The sequence below is a fragment of the Eriocheir sinensis genome, chromosome 3 (genome assembly GCF_024679095.1).
Source record: "Eriocheir sinensis breed Jianghai 21 chromosome 3, ASM2467909v1, whole genome shotgun sequence".
Lineage (NCBI taxonomy): Eukaryota > Metazoa > Arthropoda > Malacostraca > Decapoda > Varunidae > Eriocheir > Eriocheir sinensis.
Window position 1 is genome coordinate 24694879 of NC_066511.1, and position 16897 is coordinate 24711775.

The 16897-nt window shown below is 35.2% G+C and overlaps 1 protein-coding gene across 11 annotated transcripts in view; it reads right to left on the bottom strand.

Moving 5' to 3' along the window:
- The window catches only part of LOC127007057 (dihydropyrimidinase-like), a 72634-nt gene continuing 55737 nt past the window's right edge, over nt 1-16897 (bottom strand). For 6 of the 11 annotated variants that reach the window (XM_050877586.1, XM_050877589.1, XM_050877654.1 and 3 more), the window contains 7 exons: nt 15272-15504; nt 10368-10593; nt 9264-9374; nt 8536-8709; nt 8092-8254; nt 6475-6549; nt 1-2181 (listed from right to left, as the gene is read on the bottom strand). In XM_050877586.1, the coding sequence (XP_050733543.1) occupies nt 2093-2181; nt 6475-6549; nt 8092-8254; nt 8536-8709; nt 9264-9374; nt 10368-10593; nt 15272-15504 (1071 nt within the window). In that variant the 3' untranslated portion in view covers nt 1-2092. Of the gene's footprint in view, nt 2182-6474; nt 6550-8091; nt 8255-8535; nt 8710-9263; nt 9375-10367; nt 10594-12908; nt 13142-15271; nt 15505-16897 lie in introns of those variants that run through there. The other 5 variants (XM_050877598.1, XM_050877615.1, XM_050877625.1 and 2 more) reach the window with 5 other exon arrangements.

A 16897-nucleotide genomic window follows, 5' to 3' on the forward strand; every position in this document is an offset into this window, starting at 1 on the left:
TTCCATGCATCCATGTTTATTTATGTGAATAAACAAAACTTATGATAAATATACTGTGCTTAATACCCTCAATGCCAGCTGGCTGACATGGGAGGCACTGAAAGATATGAATCTTGATAACTCATTCTTTATTGCCACCTCTTTATCATTTGAGTAATGTGTTTAATGGCTATCTAAATTTCTATGGAACATGGCATAGGGTCCAGCAAACACAAGGCCAGAAAAGAAACCTTTGGCAGTGGGCATGCCTTGGTTTGATTGGATACCTTGTGCTTGCTGTCACTTGATCCCTGCGTCATTCCTCACCGGCTCAATTTTAGAGCACTATAGATGTTGGCAGCAACAAGATCACACAGTTGCAGATGAGGATATATCATTATGATTAACGATAATAATAATAATAGTAATAATAATAAATAAAATTCAATAATGGAGTGCCCATCCCAGTTAAAAAAGGATAGCTATGAAAGCTCATAAAATGTACCACAGCCAATCAAAGTAAATTAATGACATTTATTATTTAAAGCAGAGGTGAACTTTGGTTCAAGGTACTATGACTTATTCTCAGGAAGGATGATGGTCACATAGTAAATCAGCAAACATAAGTCTGACATTGATTGATTGATTGATTGATTGATTGATTGATTGATTGTTTATTGTTGCAAGTAAAACAACAAAGGAGAAGGGAGGACATTAAGAAGCCTGCCAAGCCATGGATATTTTCCTTAACATGCCTGGTAGAATTTATCATTGTGTTAGTAAATCACAGAATGATTTCAAGTTCCATTATTATTATTATTTATTTTTTTCAGATTACTGCAATACATATGTTGCTCATGTTTCTAGGCACATCATATCAGAATGAACTGGTGTGCCATTCATGACAAAGTGCATTTTTTATTAGTGTATCTTGTTACATAATAAAATTTTATATTTTGATATTCAATTGTCTTTCAGTAGAAATTAGAGACACTTCGATGGTAACATTTTTCAGAAATTAATTCATATATTGATAAAACACATGCACTCTCCTTTACCTGACCATACCCAAGGATAGACATGTATAAACAGTACTAAACCAATATTCAGTATGGTGAGCTTCAGATATGAATGTGACTGCAGAATGATTAGTTTAATATCTGACTGTTCTAGATAAAACTATCACCATAAGATAATGATAGCATGATACTTTCCACCCTCCAAATATATCTATGGGTGATTACATCACAAATCTGGCAAAGAGGTAATCCTGCAAAGTAATATTCCAACTATGTAATTTTCCTGCAAATATTACTGGTTGCCATTGACTTACATCATGAGAAAAGGTGTAGTGTGAAATACAGCACAAACAATGCTGGCAGCATGTGATAAATCTATTTTTCTAATAATGACATGATTCGCATAAATAAAAAAATAAAAAACATGCATGTTCAAACAATTCTTGTGATGTGACACCATTGCTATGTGAAATCCAAAACAATTATGTCTCATGGATGCATGAACAATCAATCCCTTACATGTTCTTCCAGATCAAATACAAATTATACTGCAGTGATATAAATGGAGAAAAAAAGATGATAAATACTTTAAAATTCGTATTTTCACACGTTACCGTGTTTAAAATACTCGCAAAAAATCTTCAGTTCTTTAATGAAACCTTAAAAATATATAAAATATCTTGCATGTGTCTTCAGTTTAGTAAGGCAACTTTGTTTGTAGTTCTATGTTACAGTATTTCATATATGACAAAAAAAGTTTGTGTGTATAGCTACCCTTACAGATTTTCAATTGCAACAATTTTATGCTTCACAAGAATATTAAGATTTATTCTTATCAATATCATCTATAAAAGATTAGAAAAAAATGTATTCTACTTTTAGGAGTCCTATTAGCATTAAATATTTAAACGTCTACGTAAAACAGGTTCAGTTTCGCTAAGTAAGAAGTAATTTATCTGAATTCCAAGGATTTTTTAGTACATCTCCATTTTGGCATGTTTCCTTCCAACTAAATCTTCCTTAAAGTTCACTGAGGCTGACTTCATAATACTTTGGTCTAGGATGATGCAGTCATGAGGTGATCTTGAAAACATTCACCAGAAGCTGCCTGATGCCTTGCCACCAGGTGGGTTGTTTACCTTTACTGATGGACGCTTAGGAGACTTGTCATTCACCTGGGAACCTGAAAATTCAATTGAAATTTCATTTTATGTTAACAGTGTAATGTCAAAACTGCTTTGCATTGCAAAAAAAAATTAAGTAAACTTACTCAAATTGAAACTTTACTTTAACACATCAAACTTGCTGTTTCTCTTTCACTTTTAGGCTACATTACAACCAAGTTCACAACCTGCAAACATACAAAACTTATCCAGAGAAGAATGCCTGATTTTATAATCCCATGAAAGCCTAATAGATAAATGAGAAGATTGTAGCTGCTTTGATACAGATGACTTTTGAAGTGAGCCCTTCACAAAAATGGGCACAATAGCTCGTTAATTTTAGCTCTCCACCCAACCTCTGGAGAAAATTGAGTTAACAATGGTAATAACTATTATCATTACTAACCCCATTACCAAAAGAGGAAAGGTGGACCCTCAAGTGTCACCATTATGAGCTTTAGCATAAAAGGTTTATTGTGAGCCCAGTCTTCAACCTCTCTGTCCTGTAGTAGAGGCTTTGTGTCCTTTTTCGTCACCTTTTAATGACATGCTGAAACCATGGGCATCTATTCTTAATTCTAAAATCCCATATATATGCAGTGAGTTTTCACAGTACTTCATCTAAGTTGTTAATTTATTGGTTGTTACATTAGGATGACTATTTTGCTTACCATTAATTTTGCAAAGTGTACAATTAGCTTGGCAACATGGATGTGAAATTTAGCTTCTATCAGAGGGAATAAATGTTAATGATTGTTAAGTAGCAACTCTTACAGAACCCATTCAATGCATATGGGTTTCATTAAAAAAAAAATCAGTTCACAAAACAAGTTTTCTTTCAACATCATTTTGAAATATAAATCTACATATTCAACTCAATACGTTGATGATATTTGACAAATCCTTATTTTATGTAGCCCGATCAGGCTGTGCCAAATCAAACCAATCCCAAACTAGCAGTACATTTCACCACATACAGCCAGACAGTCTGGTGAAAAGCGTTCAGTAAGAAGAATATCATAAGCATGCGACCTCCATCATGCAAGTATAGTTTCAACTGTAAGCAAAAGCCACATATACTTGAGCTTGCTGACTGTTATTACTTTATTACCAGCATTATGATGAAATACATAACATGCTATATTAGGCACTGGCACTCACATCTTCAAAGTATGAATTTAGTCACATTTTACTAAGCTGAGAATCTGCTTCATTTTCTATTTCTTTGAAAAAATGCACAAATATATGTGGTATACATTAAGTCTACCAAAATACTTGTAACAAATATTCCAGCAAAATAACTGATTTGGCTAATGTACAGACATGCAACCTTTTCTTCAACTATGGGGAAGAAAATACATGCATTTTTGATAAAGAGCAATTCTTAGGTTAATCATTAATTCACATATCTAGTCATTGGTGTGTGTGTGTGTGTGTGTGTGTGTGTGTTACCTAATTTTTTTAACTAGTATTTTCACAGGATTGAGCAGGCTCATATTAACCCGATTTTTAAACCATTTTGTCATACAACTCTTTAAATCTGTGTTCGCGTGTGTGTGTGTGTGTGTGTTTATTTATTATAGTTGTATTTACCTAACTACAGGAAGGGATCTACACTCATATGGTCCTGTCTAAAAACCTCAATTCATCAAATATAGCTTTAATTTTATGAATATTTTTGGCTTGAATCATCTTGAGGAATTCCAGATGTCAGTATATCCATAAGAAAGCAATGTTTCTTGATATCCCTCAGGCACCTTGTCTTCCTCAAATTTGTCTGAATCTTCCATTTGCAGGGGTCTCACTTCAATTATCAGCTCCACAAACCTCTCTTCCATTGTCAAGACTGACTGGCAGCTGCTCATTATCTAATACATTCCTTATCTCCTCTTTTATCTCTTCCTCCATATTTAGTCTCAGTACCTGATTTTTTGTTATTATTTAAATTCTAATGTCTATAAAATAATATTTGGTTTTGCTTTAAACTCAAGCACAATATTCTTTTCAAGCTCCTTTCTATGTATTTTAACAAATATATTTCTTAACTTCTTGAAGTATCCTTGTTTCCTAATGCCGTATCCCCTTCTCTCTTTACTCCAAGCATAATGTCTTAGGCATGTCCTTTCACTTCTAGCAATAAACCAATATTTTCCCTTTACTAGATCCTCTGAAAATTTTGGTGAATACCAACCAATTGCCCAACTATGAGGTTTTAAAAATATGTATATATTATGCACATTACCTGTTGTCATAATTTTACACCAGTCAATATATCCAAATGTTCCCTTAAGGCATTGAAGTTAGCTTTTCCATTGCTGTATTTGTCTTTTTCCGTGCTTCAACTCTTTTTTTCCATTTCCTCCCTACAGTCTCAATTTCAATTATTATATGATTACTTATTTCTGGACTCTTTGTAAAAACCAAGTCCATTCTACATGGTTAATCCTCTCAAATTCTTGTTGTGCCTTCATTGTGCCATCATATTCACCATTACAAATTATATCAACTTGTTCTTCAAAGATTCTTCCTACTGTATCCAAAGTTTCCTTGTCAACTTCTATGCAATTAAAATCTCCTGCTACTGTGTGTGTACATATCAATCTTTCTATATCTATTTATCTATAAATATAGGTGTGTGAGTTTGTATGAGTGTATGCATGGATATATACATGTATGTAAAATTAAGAGCTTATTTTCCATATGGCTAAATAAATTTACTAAAGTATTTTTTCAACATATTTGTAAGCCTTTACAGTCCTCTCTTGAGTACAGTCCAAGTCATAGTTTGAATAAGTTTGAGGGCTATGGATTCTGTATCGCATATAACTGCTCAATATCAGTTCCCTGTTCATGAATAAAGGATGAGATTACTATCTTTTTTACTATGATGGCTGAATGGGATGTGACTGACACTTCTCAATAGCTGTATAAATGGCATGATACCACTGCATAATTCAAAATATACTTTTTATGTATTGAACAGTCATGTCAACAAAAGATCTTTCCCAAGTTGATACCATTCAATATACATTTGGACATTTCTTTAGTATTATAAAGTGTTTTCATTACCATCATTGTCTATTCCCTTATGAAGGCTAGAATTAATATACAACTAGAATACACCTTCATCACAGAAATGTGGATAAAGAGTAGAATTCTACATTTTTCCCATTGGTATGATAAGGTTTGCTAATACTATGCAATGCAAATCTATACCTTAACAGAGGAATATTTTGTATTGAACTGCCAAAATCACTGAAGACTGTTAATCATTGGACCCAAGTTATTTGGGAAGATACCAATTGTGCACTGCCACAGCTGCCTCAAAAACAAAGAGAGGACCTTGGGGACCTTCTCCTTTGGGGTCCAAGGATCCCAGAGGCTTTGCTTTGCATCCATCATAGGCAGCAGGCTCACCTGATGGTCATGCCTGTTGTATGGTTGAGCTCCCAAGTAGAGTTAGATTAGTGTCACAATCAGAGCCTCTTCCCTGACCTTTACCTTTCATTTGTTTTGGTGTGGAGGAATTGTAGGACCCCCACCCCCCCAACCACTAGATAAGGGATGGACTGGCTGCTAACCATGGGCATGGACAAAACCCTTCAGAGAATAGTGTTTCCCAACCACCCTAGGAAAAAATTCTTAAATTCAATACAAAATCTAATTCATTCACTGAACACTTTTAAGTTTTGGTAAATTAATCAATTTGCAACAGAAATTTCATAGCCTCAAAATATTGATTCAAGAGAGGATTGCAGTACAGGTGACTCCCCACCTTTGTGGAACACACATTAGCAGAACCCACATTTGTGGATTGGCAAACTCATGGATTTTTCATAGAAGTAAATGGTTTTCCCAGCAGTAAAATCACAAAATTAGTTGCAGCATCAGTAGTTTCCCATGCAACAGCAAGCTCAAGATTGTCAGTCCAGCCTTTCCCCGCTGCACCCCTGCGCTACTAGCCCACACCCTTGTCTTGCTCTCAGTGCTACACAGCCACTTATGATCCTAAGATATTTTTACAAATTTTTAGTGTTCTCACACTTGCTAAGGTAAGAGTGAGTGATATTTCATTGCTGCACTGTACCAAAGAGGTAATATATGCAGTTTTTTGAGATTTAGTGGGGTGTCTTGATTATTTGTGGAAAATCTACATTTGCAATAGTCTGTGTTCCCTAACCCACAAATGTTGGGGGTCACCTGTACTATAATTAGCATCTATTTTCTTTCCAAGGAACTCTATTGTGTAAAGCTTAAAGGCCTGTGTATTATGCATCATATGCTTGATATAGTTCCTGAATTATAAATAATACCCAGAGATGAGCCATTGTGTGGAGACAACAGTCTGATGCTTGTCCGAGGTCTGATATCATCGTTTATCTGTCGACCTAAAATTGTTATAAGAACAGATCCTAGAAAGAGGTTACTAGACTTAAATAGCTTTGTTTGACTACATCTATGTGGTACAAAAATTAAGAAATAAAATCAATACGAATAATATAAGTAATTTCAGCAAAATTTAGAGCTTCCTTTTCAAGACTACTCCATCATGGGTTGAGGCATAACTCATCTTGTGAGAAAACCATCTGGCATCAGCAAAATAATCATTCATGCAGAAGTAATGAGAGGCAGTTGATAAACCAAAAGTAACTGAAAGATTCAACAAAGGAAGCACAACTCCACAGGAAATATGTACCACTGCTGTAATTTTCTTGCATTCCTTCGAATGTCTTCCAAATGGATATTGTTTTACTGAGCTTTTACTCTTTCACCTATACAAACATTTTAAAGTAATGTGAAACCTGCAATCTTTTCTATATTCTATCTTGATATCACACCACATATGTATACTTATTCCATTATATTGTATTTCTTTTATGTGCAGCATATTTATGTGCATTAATAAATAAATCAAATACCTCTCCATGTAATACTGTATCCAAATGTCTTACACTGATAAACAGTGATTCAATTTACTCTTCAAAATGTTAATAGTGAAATAGACATAAGATTCTATCAAGCAGAAACTTATCACTCTAAAACAGATGAAAGTACAGCACATAACTGTGATCATACACAGGAATATGAAACACTAAAATCATCAACCATCATTTTCCACTGTAAAAAATAAATAAATAAATAAATAAAAAAATAAAAAAGTGATTACATAGAGAAAAAAGGTTAGAGAGTATATAAGTACTGTAACAAATGGCTTCGGATGAATTCATATACTGAAGACATTCCCTCAGAAGGAGAGATCATGAAGTAATTTCATTAACCAATTTGCAGCTGTATATAATTTTTTGGGTGGTATGCATCCTGAAAAAGCCACATAATCATGCCTATTTATGCAGGGTAGTACACAGTACTTCCAAGCTCACACAAAAATGTTAGTAATCAATGGGAGGGAATCACCATTCAGATTACAATACAGACATTTACTGTGAAAAAGATTATAGGAAATTGGAAGGTTGAACCCACTACAAAGACAAATCAAGCTCAAGAAGTCGTATAGTTACAATCTCTGCTTACAAGGGGGAACACACAGAGCACCATTCATCCATCTTCATAATGCAACCAGGGAATTTTCATGCTGATATAAATTTTACTCTAGGGAATTTTTGAAAGGAAATATTGTAAAAATAGATGTCTCCAGGGATAAAGATCAATTCTGAGGTTATGTTAGACCCAATATTTAACAAGGAATACCCATAACCCACTACTAGATAAAGCAGGATAAGAAAATGCTTTAGAACTTGATGCTGTGTACCAAACACATAAGCTTTAACAAAAATAATCCCATCGACTTATCAAGAAAATATAACCTGATAAATATCTGATAGATTGAATTGTATCAGATGAAATATTGTTAGTAAGCAGCATCAAGACATAAAGCACATTCTGGATGTTAGTCAAGGCAGCAAGCTAACCCGAAACGTGGAAGCTTGAATCATGGAGGTTGAGCCCTCCACATCTAGTCGGACCTCGAGTGTAAAACTCCTGACTGGTTGGGATGATGCTGCTCTCCCCAGCTTGTGTGAGTCCCTGATTATTCAGCTGAGTCACTGGCCCATCATATGCTGCACGTTCAACCTGAGGATTGAAATTACTACTAGAGTTTGTCTCTAAGATTTCTTGCTTATAAAAGGAGATAAATCTACAGATTTATGTAGAAAAAATTATTATGGTGGGATGATGCAATATTTATATAAAGCCTGTGAAATAACTATAAACATCATGACTTAATTTTGAAAAGACAAAGACAGAGAGAAGAGTTTATGAGTAGGGGACAGTATGGGCTAAATACCTGAATATTTTTCCTCTATAGTCACTTCCAATGTACATATATATGAATATGCAAATACAAGTCATACCTTTTGTGGAGCATTTGCCATGTCTCTTTCTTGTACTCTACCAAATACATAAGGGCTGTGACTTGGGGTAGGTACAAACTTGCCCATGCCAGACACTGCTCGAACATTTCCTTCCTCCACCACCACACGTCCATGGCATATAACATAATCAGCAATGCCATGTACTTCCATACCCTGAAAATACATAATTGTATGATTTCAAGCTTATCATCATTATTTTTCATTCCACACATCTTCCTGCCTCTTCTTCTAGCCTTTCTTTCTTAAAAAGAAAATTTTGTGTCAACTCCAACTTCCCGACACAATTTCCATCATAGCTTCCTACAACAATTAAGGTACCTGCAGAAAAGTGAGCAAATAATGATTAATGAAAATCCTTGAGTTTCAAAACCATTAGGAAAGGATTTATAATCAAAGCAACCCAAAATAAGCTAAATTGCTTAGATACATACAGATTCTCTCCATGCTTTCCCATGAAGTAGTGTCTTTGACCACTTGTTTTTATTTGTTATGTTACACTTCAAAACATATATGATATATACTCATGATTTACTAACACTTGCTAAACATTGGGGCAAAACTAAAATTAGGCTAAATATATTAGGTCCAAAACTTCTGCTTCATAGCATGTCTGCTAATTTATAAGTTTATTTTATATAGTGTTCTATGAGGCTGAAGATTATACAAGCTGTAATATGAATGCAAGCATGCACCATTAATTCAGTTACCTCAAAAATGTTAAAGTCTACAGCTTGGTAATGAGTCTTTGCAGAAATAGTTCTGGTGGCATGAGGGTTCCAGACCACAATGTCAGCATCAGATCCAACAGCAATGCGGCCCTGCAGCAAAAGAAGAAGAGATAACACAGTTCAGCACCATGAGTCACATCAGCCAGTGCCTTAAATCAACTCCTAAACCTAGGTCTAAGAAACAGACCAAAATATAAAGTAATAAAAACCCTAAAGATGTTTAGACTGTCTGCCATGATACACATCTTGGTAATGCACATCACTAGAGTTCTTCATTCCCCCTTAAAAAAAAAAAGATAGCATCCTTTTGATAACTGCAACATCTCTTTAACTACAGAAAAATCTGTCTGTTGCAATTTCTTGAAACAATTCAATCATAACCAATCACAATTAAAATTATTTTTTTTAGAAATGTTACCAGGATCCCCATGCTCAACACTAAATGGAAAGAGGAGAACTCTGAAAATGGAATAGGATGTATATGACAGACTGAATTAGTCGTATAGAGATTTACAATGTGCAGAGCTGATCTGATATTGTATAAATACATAGCAAAACTGTGAAGTAAGTGATGTCATGGGGTTAGACATGTGATATTCAAGAGGCCATGGTATGAAAAACTGTTAGAGAACAATAGATGCACAGATGAATGAGTACATCAAAAAGTATATATTGTAATATGATATTTAGCAGAAGGATGAACTTTTAACTTTAAAGTTATTAACATAATGCAGGTCTGCAATGTAAAACAAAACAGTATATACATTATCTCACTGTATTTGTTAACTAATGGCATGGTTTAGGAGTTCAGCAGTACGTACAATATGGTGCTATGAAAGAACGTGTGGCATTTCATAGAGAGGATTCTGTGCCTCTATCAATACTTACAAATTTCTGGAATCTGTCTAGATCTTCACCGACTTATGGCAGGTTAAGGAAAGGTGTGTTATGAGGCTGATGATGACAAATACAAAATAATTATACAGCTATCTGGCAAAGCTATTCAATGTAGAAATCAAATCCTTTAGAAGGATTCATTATTTCTCAAACAAATTAGCACACTAATAAGAACAGTCTACAAACCTTCTTAGGATAAATGTTGAATATCTTGGCAGCATTAGTTGAGGTTACAGCAACAAACCTGCAGGGGTCCATCTTTCCCGACACCACACCTTTTTCCCAGATCACTGACATGCGATCCTCAACACCATTCACACCGTTGGGTATCTTGGTGAAGTCATCCTTTCCAAGTGCCTTCTGTGAAGCTGAGAAAGTGCAGTTGTCTGTGCCTGTTGTCTGTAAGTCACCACTGCAAGATAAGAAAGTATATTTAGTGATTTACATGAGAGAAATAATAAACATAATATCCCAAACACTTTTTGAGGCAAAAAATAAGGTACCAATTTCATGCCAAATAAGTAACTAATTATGGAAAAAAATTCTCCAAACCTCTACTTAAAGGGGATCTGTTAGTCTAAAGATTTCAATCAGGCTTTGTCACCTTCAAACTGAAACTTTCTCCTACTTGTCATCTTTTTTATGCAAGTGGAGACTGATTTAATTGTATACAAGGAATTAAAATTCTGTAATTACTAATGTTTCGTGCTGGAATATATGGGAGATTTCCTCGCCATAGCCAGTCTTCATTCCTTAATAAAGTCTCTAAACTAAAGTCCACCCTCTTAAAATGGAAAACCTGAGGTAGAGCATCATAGTGTGCCATTACAAGGAAAATAAAAAGAAGGGCAGCCACTGGGGTAACATTTTTAGAACGAAGTTGTTCCAAATAAGTGTAGATATCTAAAACCACAATAGTGAGAAATGTATTAATAGCATTAGGTGCTAACATTGAAATGCCAAAATTTTCTCTTTACTACACTCCCACACAACCACTGCGTGTAACAAAACACACGAGAAATTAATCCAGACAAGGAAAGGTTTGGCGGTGCCGGGGATCGAACCCGCGACCAGCGAGACGGGAGAGCTACTCCTTAACCAGTCGGCCCAAGAAGTACCCCCCTGGTAGAGGGAGTTATGGGAGGCTCACCTATCAGGCTAGTTGATGCACTACAACATGATAAGCATCATTATAACAATATTGGAATTTGATAGGATGAGAAAATGTCCAACCATGCAAAGTATCACTTTAAAGAGCAACAGTTTTTTTGAGGTGATACATAAAAGAAAAGAAAAATTTGTGGTAGAAACTAGTAACACATAATAGTTAAAATGCATAAAATTGAACTGAGTAAAATGAATCATTCATTGAGAGCAGGCCATCATAAGAATCAACTAATATGCAACATGAAACTATCAATATTACAGATACCATTACAAGTTTTATGGTGGAAGAATAGTGTACTAGAACTATATTAAACTATAATGAGAAGTTTGACTCATGAAAGGCTGTACCTGATGGCTCTATATGTGCAACCCTTTCGGTGTTTTGACCCTATGTAGCAGGGTGAAAAACTGATGTCTATGTTGAGACCAATACTAAGAGATAACAGCCTTTAACTCTGCCCTGTTTAACTGCTGTCTGAATGAAGCCACTCAGTACACAGCAAAGTATAAAAAGGTAATTTCTAGAAAACTAGAGACATGGGCCCCATTATAGGGTCAGCAAAGTATGGCAGTAATAAAAACTAATCATAGCCACCATCATCACCTACCACATTTCCCTACATCCCTCTTAGCCCTCTCTTGTAGCACAAAGGTAAATATGGAGACATGTATTCTTGATCCTCATTTAACAGGACAGAAACTAATGAATAACCAAAATAGGTTTCATGTCTCCTGAAAGCATGCATTTTCTTTCAGATAGCTTTTAATGATTAATAGATAAGATTAATATATCACTGTGTCATCCAATTTATTATAAAGACAATAATAAATATGTGGAGATTGGACAAGCAAGTTGGAGCACTACATAAATTGTAAGTGGATGTAGAAAACTGAACTGACACAAGGTGAAAATGCCTATTGGAGTCTTGATATTTTGTTGGCATAAATAAACAATTTGATTTTTATATTTCAGATAGGAAATATTATATCTAACCTACATGCCCTTATGCATGGTGATGCTATAAACCCAATGTACACCGAAAGGGATGAAGTAATAAAATCTAATCCATTCTACACTTATTCTTGAAGGGAAAAACTGTACATGCAGTAATTTACACTTAAACTGCTGTCACACTAACTATTGTTATAATCATATGACCCAGTTTCCTGCACATTCAGGATGAAGGTCAAAGCTTCAACAACAAGAAAAAATTTAAAGTCATTCAGTGATACATTGCTCACTCAGGTACTGTTAGCCAAGCCCCTGACATGAGCAACAATCAAAACAGTCATTGACACCAGAACTGACGATGTTTCAGAGCCCATTTGATGTCTTCTGATGGGTGCTTGTAAAATGAAACCAAATTAAAATAAGCGAATAAATAAAAAGTGGAAAGAAGTTGGATGCAAATAACAAGTGAGCCCTCGTAGTGTTTGCTGGTATTTGATATAACTAAATCGGTGCAATTGAATCTAAAAGGGGGCTTGTATGAGTCAACAGGCAAAACAAGGCCAAAACAACTCAAGACAGTATTTATATAATACGTATTGCAATCTTACACATCCAACAACTCCATCAGAGAGCTGGGGGTACTAGGGTCATTACGAAGTGGGGGAGACAAGACATGGCTGGCTGCATGTTGCCAGCAGGGGTTGTAGTAGTGAGAACCATCAGTGCCCAAAGCTGCAGCAATGGTCTCCCCCCATACAAGATTGCCTCTTCGGCGATGTGCCCCTAAAGCTGAGGCGGCTGATTTACTCATAATTTTGCAAATGTAAAGAGGACATCCAATCTGAAATAAACTTCATCTAGTAGAGATTGTTTATTAAAGTTTTCTGTGATCTGAGCAAAGAAAAAGGTAAAAATATATAATGACTGAAGAGATAGACATTCAGCAGAACACACACACACACACACACACACACACACACACACACACGCATGAAGAAACTGACCATGTTGGTGATTCAACCAAAATTAGAATATTCAGAAGTGGTGTGGTCTCCACACAGAAGGAAATATATTTGGAAAGCAGTAAGAATCCAGAGAACAGCAACAAAAGTGATGCCTAATTTGAGAGACGTGACATGAGGAGAGTCTGGAAGGATTGGGTTTGCCCACCTTGGAGAATGGAAGAGAAAGAGATTTGACCGCAGTGTACAGGGCAAAGGAAATAGAAACGATCGACAGGGAAAACCTGTTTCTATGGGACCCTACAAATACAAGAGGTCAAAGGAAAAAATAGGGAAGACAATGTGCCTGAGAGATATCAGGAAACAGCTTTCCTCATAGATGCATTGACACCTGGAATGACCTTGAAAAGTAGATTGGTCAAGCAGTTACAATGGTTTACGATTCTCCTTATATACAAAACGGAACAAGTAAATATGGGAGGGGCAGGACAGAGAGGGATGGGTAAGTCCGTCAGGTCAAGGGGAGGGAAGTGAGGTCACCACCCCACCCCAACGCTGCGACTGACAGATGGGGGGAATAAGGGGGCAGGAAGATCCCCTAATCACTATACCTACTTCTGCTCTTCCCGCCCCCTTATTCCCCCCAACTGTCAGTCGCAGCGTTGGGGCGGGGTGGTGACCTCACTTCCCTCCCCTTGACCTGACGGACTTACCCATCCCTCTCTTTCCTGACTCTCCCATATTTACTCGTTCCGTTTTGTATATAAGGAGAATTATAAACCATTGTAACTACTTCTACTCTTCCTTTACACCACTGTAGATAGGTCAAGCCTATTCATAAGTTTTATTTAAAGATACTGGTTCAAGCAATGCATCATGTGTGAAAAATTAATGCATTTTTGTGCTAGTCAATGGAGTGCTGTGTGTGTAAATCTTATACATATATTTTCCATGCAATTTCCCACCACTGCTTGGGCTGTAGGTGAATAGGAGGTGCCCTACTCCATCTTAAGATGACTCAGAAAAGTTTTTCAAGCCTATCAGTGTGTGTCTGGCCCCATGTAGCAGTGCAGTGAGGCTCGTGATGGAGGACGCTTCTGGAGAGGTAGTTAGGTTGTATGAGAGGCTTTGGGAGTTCAGGGGGGAGGTGGGACTTTAGGTTTGTAGGGAAGCATTATTTTCACAATGCCACATCAATGAAAGGTGTAATAAAGTATGGAGGTAATGAAAGAACTGGAAATGCATGTGACAACATCATAAGCATGGGTAGGGGGCTGAGGTAGTTGTCTGTGGGGAGATGTGTGCTACAAAGGTGTAGGGGTGTCTGGTGAGTGCTAATGATTGGGGATGGGGGTATTATCATATATTTGCATCACCGGATGATGTAACCATGGTTACAGCTTATGAGACAGCGATCACCATCTGCTGTAGGAAGGATGGAGGCCAGTAAAGAAATTTATGGCAGATGTGAATCAACTGATTGTTAATTTTCTACTTTGAGGTTAATTACTAACTGCTTATGCAAAAAAAAAAAAAATAAATAAATAAATAAATAAATAAAAAATAAAAATAAAAACCTGATGCCACCAAAACCATCTTATCTTTGGGTAGTCGACGCTGTATGGGTTAAAAAGCAGAACACTAAAAGTTAGGTCAAACACTGTAAATGGTGATTCCCATACATGAGAGCTGGTTACCCCTTCAATTGTCATAATGACACGGAGATGATCTATTTATAAAAACTGCCTGTGACTGAAATTACTATCTTACCTTTTCCTGACACAAAGCAATATAATGAAAAGCACAAAAGATGCATTGTATAATTTTACATTATCACACAACTACTTTAAAATAGTGACTGCAGATGTGATTTTGACTTGGGTTTCAAAGATGAGAAATCCTGCACAGATAAATCAACTTTCAATGCAGTCACACAGGGGTCTAAACAGTAACAAATAAAGGAAGGAGAATGTTAAGAGGAAAAATCACAAAACATAAAAAAAACATACTTTGACAACAAATCCATAAGGTATGAGGGTGTCTGTGGGTCAGGTCTAAGAGGAGGGCCCATTACGTGTGCTGCTGCATGGCGCCAACACTTGTGCCAGTAGTGATTGCCATTTGTCCCGAGAGAGGCAGCAATGGGCTCACCGAACACAATATGGCCTTGCTTTCTTTTGCTGGAAACTACATCAGCAGCACTCTTTGACATAACATGCACTACATAAAGAGGGCAGCCAACCTAGGAATGAAAAAAAGAAAACAATATGGTAACTCAATAAAAGTGATTTTATCACGATAAAAAAAGCTGTGACTATGAGTTTTATAATGCTATTGATATCAGTATATCAAAATCAGTGGGTGCTGTGTGATTTTAATAAGTAGTCTTTTCTAAAAAAAAGTATACAGATAGTACTGTAGCAAACTGTGAGAAAATAATGCCACAAAAGAAAATTACAAAACATACAGAAAATTCTACAAAAACAACTTACACCTATGATGGCAATATATAACCTTTGCAATGTATTAAATGTATTAAATATAAGCAATAACATTTAAAGAGTGATAAGTGATACAGTACACACACACACACACACACACACACACACACACACATATATATATATATATATATATATATATATATATATATATATATATATATATATATATATATATATATATATATATATATATATATATATATATATATATATATATATATATATATATATATATATATATATATATATATATATATATATATATATATATACTCAAAAAGGGTCACTATGAGAGAAAATTGCAACCCCAAAGGCAAGAAATAAAGAAATGACAATTATTAATCCTGAATAAGTTGATAAGAGACTTTAGTACGTATCTAGATTTATCATAACATAGTGATGTCACCTCTACTTATGAAAGAATGTACCTATTGGCTGCAATGGAGAAGTCAGAATTGTTACTTATATAATTCTACCAAAAATTCCTAAATTTCTGGACATTCAGTTATTGCTAAAGACTCTGTAGGCCACTAAAGCAATTAATTTATTGCATAAGAGTTTCACCATCAAATAAGAACATGGGAACAACATTTTGAGATTTAAAAAATGTATCAGACATTATTTAAGTAATAAAAAATCCTGTTATCAGTCAATCAATTTTGGTAGTAAAAGTTGTGCTAAGCAGGACAAGTAAAATAGTTATATGACTGACATGACTGGAATGATGATAGCATATAAGAAACAACTACACAACATATACATCAAATCCATTTCACGTTTACCAAAATGTAGCTAATACAAATTATGAATTCACTTATACTCTGATTGAAAACTATATTTTTTGCCACTATCTTGATTATAAACTTGTATATTTAATACATTCAGACATCTCTTCATGCTGCATTATTAAGAGCTACTAAAAATCAAACAGCTTTAAAATGAAAGTATTTGGACTTTTCTCACTTGAGTTAAAAAATATATTCGAGGAAAATATATTTTGAGACACACCAAGGAGACTGAGGTAGGTAGTTATTAAATTATTAGTTATTATTATGTCAGTTTCTTGCAATTATGATTGCACTTTTGTTTTTTAATCATAAGCTTTAAAAAGTTTAAAATTAGAACATAATA